Here is an 8556-nt window from a genome sequence, read left to right as displayed (position 1 = left end):
AGAAAAATTTCAATCAATAGAGGTTTTCAAAAAACCTTTTATGTTATCAAAAGTTGAGCTTGACGATTTTTATATTTGCGCAAACAATTAATATAAGCAAACTGGTATGTTCGATATAATTAAGGTCATTTTATTGTTTTTTGCCCACTGTGCTGCAATGAGTCAAATGGGCTGAGTCGAAGTTAAGTGCCGCTTGAGCCTTTTTAAATATAGATGCTCAGTGCAGCTCACATAAAAATTCTCGTACGCATCATTGCCAACCAGCTTGGCAGCTCACGGTTCGTCCTTCGTCCCCACCCTCCACATGCTCGTTGCCATTGTCAACTGACAATGCCGCTGGCGAATGTGTTTAAATTTCCAAGTGCTGGCTGGTTGCACGAGCCAGAAACGAGATCGGGTAGTGTGGCAGTTGCAATGCAAATATTAATAGCACAAATTTTCTGTTGCAAAACAGGAATAATGCGGATACGTTCCACATGCGTCTGCCCGTGCCTGTGTTGTGTGCGCATTCAGACTATACAAGTAAATAGCAGTGTGTGTCATTTGTTGCCGATTTCTAGAGATGCGTAAGTCAGGCACGTCACGTCGGAATTTACTATTGGAAATGTATGATATGAATCTTATTGAGCTGCATATAACAGCCAGCAACTATTTCTTAGTTTCGATTTGTTTGTTGCCCTTTGCTGCATCGCATTGATTTCCGACTTAGCAACTTTGCTGCAGAATATGTATAAAATATGGTCGTTAAACACGACACGCGCACATTTCTATCGCTTTTCTTTGTGTGTAAAACTCAAACAAAATAAGCGGCATGTTAAAATTGTATGCGTATTTATTTTTTTTTTTGTGTTGCATACGATTCAAATTAATAGAGTTGTGCGCTGTGTTTACACTTGGCACATACTGTTTGTGTTCTTAATTTGAGTGCAACATTTTATATCCTATATATTTATATTTTGTTTTATTAATTCGCGTATTTGCATGTTAAGCGTATCAATATTTGCTTGCCTTTAAATTACAATGGTGTTTAAATTCGTTTAACAGATGACAAGTTTAAGAGTCGAAGTCCTTTATGCAAGGGAGTTCGACCGAAAGTTATCATGAGTCACAACTTGCACACCACACTATTTCATTTGTACATAAATAATAAATAAACGAATTTGATTGCGAGAAAAGCTAAAATTTTATATAATTAATACGGATAAGATAAATGAGTTTCATAGGAAATTCTAGAATTAGGGATCAAATAAAATGCACCTAGTAGTAGAGTGTATCTAGCAAGTCAGTTTTTTATTAAATTAATATCTGACGAGAACTAGAAAATTAGCCATTAAATGCAGACCACTAATAAAAATCAACCAGCAAATCCAGAGCAGAGGAAAAAGAGACGTGCTTAATAAAGGCTGGCATATGGTTTAATGCATGCCAGCATATGGTAATGAAGTGCCACAGTCTAGAAAAATGACTAGCACTATTAAAATTTAATTAAATTTGTTGAAAGTGGCATAATGAAGGCGTGGCAACATGTGCAGTTAACGACATAGACATCTGCATATGCAGCTGGTATAGAGCAAAAAATAATTATAAGTGAAATATTAATTTATATAAAATAAAATTCAGTGTCCGAATTTTATTGACTGACTGTTTAAATAAGAAACAATTAAAGTTATCATTAGTCAAAGCTAATCCTTAAGCTATGATAATGCGCCTAAATGCAGCCTTGTGGAAAATCCTCATTAATTACTAATGCCCAGCTCAGTTGACTTGCCAAGCGTCCAGCGTTGCGGTTGCTTGATTAAATTTTAGCTGCAAGTGGTAATTATGACACCTCAACACACTTGACCCACACTCGACACACACTCGACATACATACGCACACACACACACACACAGGGCAATAAGCCAATGCAATTGGATGAGTTGTCATTAAGTAGACGAGCGAAGGCTACGTTTGAAATATTGCGCAATCACACATTAAATAATTAAGTGCTTAATTAAATGGTGACCAGGAAAATAGCCAACAACAAAAGCAGCCTGTGGAAGGCAATACAATATCCTGATTGTATTTTAGTCTCTCTATCCCCCTCCCTCTCTCTCGTTCACGCTCTCGCTCTCGGCCTGTGGTGGGCAGGCCTTCAACTAATTTTTGTATTGTATTTCGTGTGCTAATGGCGCATACAAATGCGAAAGGTTAGCAGATAGGATGGATAGAAGGACGTTATCTGCGGTCATCTACTACTGAAATGGAAATGAAAATGAAAATGGTATGGCATGCACATCACGTGCGACCTCAAATTTGTAATGAAAATTAAATAAGAGTCAGATAAATGACTGAAATGGCGGCGTTAGTTGCTAGTTTGGTGGACAGCCTGTTGAATGCCTCGTGGATCCGCTCATTAACTTGTATAACAATTAGCCCCAAGCATTAAATGTACGATTATTGATGTTCGACGGGGAATAGGTGATAAGTCTGCGAAGTCAGCTAATGACTGTAATTAATTATAAGCGACACAATGAAAAGCCCATCAGATGCAGGTGGACACATAACACAGACATACTGATACAAACACAGATACATGTACAGATACAGAATAAAGATACAGACACAGTTCCGGATACAAATACGAATAGACACAATTTCAGGTACACGTACAGGTACATATACATATACAGGTATAGATCCAGATACTGTTATAAATAGAAATACAGATAAAGATGAAAATACAGATACGGATAGAGGTACAGGTACATGTAAAATATACGGAGCAACATAAATACAACGATATTCAGATACAGATATACATATACATACAGACACAGCTACATAGCTAGAGATGCAGATACATATACACAAATACCTAGATGCATTAATACATAGATACAAAGATATATAGATATAGATATATAGATATACAGATATATAGATATATAGATATACAGATATATAGATTTATAGATATAGATATATCTATATATAAATTTATAGATACATAGATATATACATAGATTTATAGATTTATAGATAAATAGATAAATAGATGTATAAATATATAGATATATAGATAGATATATAAATCCATAGATTCCTAGAAACACAGATCCAGATCCAGCCGGCCCAGCCAAAAGACAGTAACTTGGAAAGATTAACAGATACATAGATAGACATATACACACACAGCTACACGGATACAGATACAGATACAGAGACAGAGTCATCGACGGTTACAGGGGCAGTTATATATACCTTGAATTTATTGTTTTTTCATATATTCCATTGGATTTAAACTTTTCTGATATGTACACGGATATTCAAACACCATCTGATTACTGTCTCTTAAAATTTTGAAGATTTGCAGTGTAAGACAAAGACTAAGATATACTGTTGCATCGATGTGATTCACTTGAAGACCATCGAGCTGCGGTTCAGCGAAGATACCGTTGAGGAGCTTGTATTTGAGCGCGGTTTTCTGGCTTTTGACACTGTGCCCGAGGTGGCGCGTCTAACAGATCCCTTGATGCGTGGCATACTGTCCTTAATGTATAGCTCTTGTACCTGTTCCAGTGCTTCCTGTAGCTCCCTTTGACTGCTATGTCGGATAGGCGGATTTTTCGGATCTTCGTAGATGATGAGTTCTATGGGTATGCCGAGCTTGTTCAGCTTCGACTCCGCGCTGGGGCCTGTCTTGCTCATGCTCATAAAATCATTGACCTCCGTGTCACGCAGCAACAGATAGTTGTCCTCATTGGGTAGAAAATCGCTGGGATTCTGGTAGTGAGTATAGTCGCGCACCACGCGAATAACACTGCGCGAGTTCAGATAGTAACGATCGTAGACAGTCAGTGTGTAGTAGATCTTGCGAGTTGTCTTGGGTGCGACCAGCCAAAAGACATAGATGCCGGCCTTGTTGGCATTAATTGAGACCAGTTGGCGCTCCAGCTGCTTATCCTTGAGCTGGGCATACCAGGTGGTACGGCAGACCATCAACATTATGGGCAGATAATTGTCGAACCTGTGGTGATCGTTAATAAGCGCTGAGTTCGGATTGCTCAGATAGCTGAGGCCCGGTTGCGTCGACGGCTTGCCCTTCACTCCTCCGTACAGGAGCGTGGCCATGCAGTTGTTAACGCCGTGCTCGTAGCCTGTCGGATCAAAGCACATGACCAGCGGCTTGTGCTCATAGATCTCAGAGTTCGTAGTGCCCAGAGTATACATATGCTTGTGCAGCATGTGCATCATCATATTTGATGGGAATACTATCTCGTTGCACCTGCCAACAGGACAGCTACCGGGCACCCGGGACAGATGTCGTACAGCTTCTTGCAGTTCAAGATTTCTTTGTTCGTTATCCTTGGCTTCCTGCAACTTCTTTTCCATTTTCATTTCAATTTCCTCTTGCATCTGCTTTAGCGTTTTCTTATCTTTCGACATGATGACTGCTTGAATTTAATTTAATTATCATACCTTAAAAAAAAAAAACACAAATATGTGAACTTTGAACGTTTTTTATAACTCAAAAGTGCTGAAAGTTGACTGAAGGATGGGGCGTGGTCAACTAGACTTTCCAAGTAGATATTATCAATATCTTGAATTTATTTTTATATTTTAGCCACGATTGCTAAAGGTGAAATTCAATTGAATTGAACCGGAGAAATCTGTAGCCAATAGACTGTTAAATAAGTTAAGCAAGTCATCTCTGACAAGTTGAGGCCTCTGCTTGTAGCGGTTCGCTTTTCGGCGCCTTGTCATTTGTTGTTGTACATTTTATTTTTCTCACTTTGAAGAGTCAAGTTTTGGAAAGAATGAAATGAAAATTGGATTGGACTGCGAATAACAAAAGCAAAAATGCTTGGCATTCAAAACCATTTAGGGAGGTGCGCGGGTAATGCAAAAAGTTTGCGCATAGTCGGCAAACAGACACCAAGCTGAGCACTTTAATTTAAACTTTTGGCCGCCCGCAAGTTTTTTTGGGACAGATACTAGAAAGATTGTTCGTTAAATTAGACGAGTATGACAGCAAATTATTACGCTTGCTGTTGTTGTAGCCAGTAGCTTTGGCCTTGGCTTAGAGCGCCTAATTTTGTTTGGGTCTGGGTTTGTTCCAACAAAAAGGGTCGCGCGCATTACCAAAAAAGTAAATTAATTGCTTCACTAATCGCCTTTGATTAGCCAACAAAAAATATATATATATATGTATCTGAAATGTATATGAAGGTATATATCAATAATGTTGGCTTGCCTGCAAGTGGCTGCTAATGCGTCTGGTAATCGCATTACTTCTTGTGCGGGAATCGTGTGCGTGGCCCGTATCCCACTTGGCCTGCACATGTCCAATTTTGATGTGGGTGCGTGCCACCTACATCTCAATTTGACCACAAAAGCCGGCACTCTAATGCCATCAGCTGCAAAAAAAGGTCGTGTGCTGCCTTTTTAAAAGCAGGTTCAATTCGCTTAGCTCGAAAAGTTCGCAACGGAATTCAATTCGCAATATTTTGCCCCAACACACAAATTACACGAGTCTCAATAGTTTTTTTTTTTTTAGTGTCATGCGCGTCGCATCTAACTTTATCGACACTTTGAAGTGAGTTCAAAAGGTGCATGTCTAATTTGGGACTTGCCTCTCTATCTTTGACAGCTCCGACGCGCCGGCCGTAAAATTGAGAGTTGCCCACTTTTGGGATGCACACGCATGGAAAAAATTTAAATGGGAACGGAAATGGATACGGGCTAAAAAGAGGAGAAAAAATGCCATTGCTGAAAAGGCAATTTAAGACAAGTCAAGTATGCTGAAATAGCAGGTGAAGCATTTTAAGAATTTTTCAGCTGACAATTTGCATATTGATGGCAAATACTTTGAGCAAAAGTAAAATGCATAAAGAAATGCCAGCAACATACAAATTAATCCCAATAACACAGCAACAGTTGGACAAGTATTGTGTTGACTGTTTTTATTACATTTTATTTGATCAAAATATATTAAATTATTATTTTGCCTGTTTCTATTGGCTCTTAGAAATAGCGAGCTTGAAATATTTTAGACAAATGCATTTGAAGAAAATAAATGTTGTTAAAATAAGAGATAGTGATAAGCTAAACATATTATAATTGGTTTCTAATTGACGTTTTACTTCATTTATTTGAGTAGAACAATATTTCAACTATTTTTGGACCAATTTGTGTTGACGATTAAAGATACGTTTAATTATTATCCCTGACGTGCATGCATTCAGTATATTTGACACGGACATTAATCAAAAAATGCTATGGACGACAGTGAAGCTTTTACATGTGACACACTGACAATGGGTTCAATCAACGAAAATATTGATTGACATATCAATTTTGAGCAACAAACTAATAACATCAGGCACTGACAAGCAGATGAGTGCGAATTGGAAAAGCGCATTTCGCGCAAATTACGCAATAGTAAAGAGTGTATGATGTGCTTGATCTGTTTGAAGAACCAATGCACAATTACCCAACAAATCATTGAGTTTCGCGGTAAATTTGTCGACATTTTATATGAACTGCAGTGCCAGTAAAATATTCTCATTTGCATGTGAACACAAACGCAAACGCAAAAGCAAACACAAATGCGAGCACAACTGGCAATACAAATACAAATACACAAACATTGCTTATACACACAAACACAAACACAAACACAAACAGACACTCAGACTCCACTTAATTTGTTAATAGATGCGGCTCTACGAACTAAAGTTGTTGGCATACAAACCAGACCCATGTCGGTTGCCAATTTGAAGTTGATTTTGAAAATCCACTTTGGGACAGAACATCGTGCAATGGTTTGTAAAATTCGTTGAATGGATGCAAATGAGCTGCAATCGAGCTCACATATGAAAGGACTCATAAAATGTTACAAATACCCAAACGTACGATTTGATAATGATGTACAGTGGTTATTAGTTTCTATTTTGTGTGCCACCGAAAAAGCAAAGCCTGATATAAGTCTATCAAAGGGTATTAAGCGAAATAAAGGTTCAATGCGCACATGCCTTTATTCCGTTGCAGTTAGTTTTTAAACGAATAAATGAAAAATTAAAAGTTAAAAAGAAGAGGAATGTTGAGAAAAGATATCATTGAAGGTGAGAGATGGAGAGAAGATTTGTGTGACACATTCTGTCGGATAATCAATAAAACCAATCACTTGTTCTTAAGGAATTATATTTATTTAATTGCCGTGCGAGCGAAAGATGAGTCGACATTGATGCACGCCCAAATGCTCCATCATGAAGTTATCTACTTCATCGTTAAGCACAGACACGTCTCTGTAAATGTTATGGCCCAGATCCACTTGAAGGCCAACATATGCAGGCAAACGATGATAAATGATGACAGAGATGCCGTTAATGCAAAAGAGAGTACGAAAAATTCAAAAAAATCAGCTGACCGATAAATATGCTTTCGCTTAATATGTATGTCTATACGCCTATGTTGTCGCCAGAGCGCGTGCTGACCCCCAGGCAAAGGACCCAGAACATGTTCGTATTAAATTCAACGCAGGCGTCGGCCTGAACATCATTAATTTTCTTATAAGCATTATGAAATTTATTATTGATTTTACGACGGAAATTGTGCGTGCCTTCAGATTTGGTTTCCTTTGATAAAATGGCGGTGCGGCATTAAAGCAACTTTCCATGCGGCGTATACGTAATATGCACGAAAATAATTTTGCAAACGTTGTTAATATTTGCACATATATAAATGCGCCTAATTGGCTAAATTATGTGCAGGCAAAAAAGTGTGCATGCAGCAGAAAGTCAGCCAAAAAGTGTCTAAAAAGTGCATGCACAATATATACGAATTGCAGATACCCTAAGCAAGCGAACAGCGAAACATAAAACCAAATAAAATTATTCTCTAAAAAGAGTTTATAAACAGTTATATACCAATGTTTTTATTGTAAATATTTATTTGGAAGTTATTGTTTTTAGAGTGTTAATATAAAATATTTTAAGAGCTTTGCTGCAAATTTTAAATACCCCTTTGCGGAAAGATATTAGTGGAAAAAGAAAAACGGGTAAAGCTCGTGGCTAAAAGTGCTGCCAATTGCAGTCGAGCTGTGGTGTGCGGCTTTTGGTTAGCGGGAGTGAAGCGGCGTTTAATTTAAAATGAAATACATCATACTGGCCAATTATTTCAGCAATTTTGCAAATTAGTGGCCCGGACAATTTCAGTTACCCAAAAAGCGACCAATTATCAAGCAAGGGTGTGTCTCTATCTCTATACGGGTGTGTGTGTGTGCAAATTTTCGTAGCACACTTTTTTGCAGTTGGCGCTAATTACAAATGGGAAAAAAGTAATTGCAAAAGTTAAAACTGGCAAAGAGAATCGGGCCACAATACAAGGCTAACAAGTGGCCATTGTCTATGTCTCAAGGGTCCAGGCAAACAATATATGACACAAGGGCCAAACGCATTAACACAAAAACAATTGTTAAACTGACGAAGAGTTAAATCAGAATGTGAATGCAAAAAAAAAAAAAAAAAAAAAACACAAAAAACAAAAGAGGAGTAAAAGGTGAGCCACATACA

At 37.8% G+C, this 8556-nt stretch overlaps 1 protein-coding gene across 1 annotated transcript; it reads right to left on the bottom strand.

The window, feature by feature from the left end:
• Positions 1-3217: 3217 nt before the first annotated feature.
• LOC6622629 (uncharacterized) lies at positions 3218-4505 on the bottom strand. Its single transcript, XM_002048409.4, has one exon. The coding sequence runs from the start codon at positions 4427-4429 to the stop codon at positions 3398-3400; it is 1032 nt and encodes a 343-aa protein (XP_002048445.1). The 5' UTR covers positions 4430-4505; the 3' UTR covers positions 3218-3397.
• Between the last annotated feature and the right edge of the window lie 4051 nt (positions 4506-8556).

This window comes from Drosophila virilis, unplaced genomic scaffold (genome assembly GCF_030788295.1).
Source record: "Drosophila virilis strain 15010-1051.87 unplaced genomic scaffold, Dvir_AGI_RSII-ME tig00003825, whole genome shotgun sequence".
NCBI lineage: Eukaryota > Metazoa > Arthropoda > Insecta > Diptera > Drosophilidae > Drosophila > Drosophila virilis.
The sequence above is the reverse complement of the archived record's forward strand: the minus strand, read 5'-3'. Positions and strand labels throughout refer to the sequence as shown.

What these genes read in the sequence shown, in the direction of transcription:
- LOC6622629 (XM_002048409.4), bottom strand. Translation starts at nt 4,429, where the DNA reads ATGTCGAAAGATAAGAAAACGCTAAAGCAGATGCAAGAGGAAATTGAA.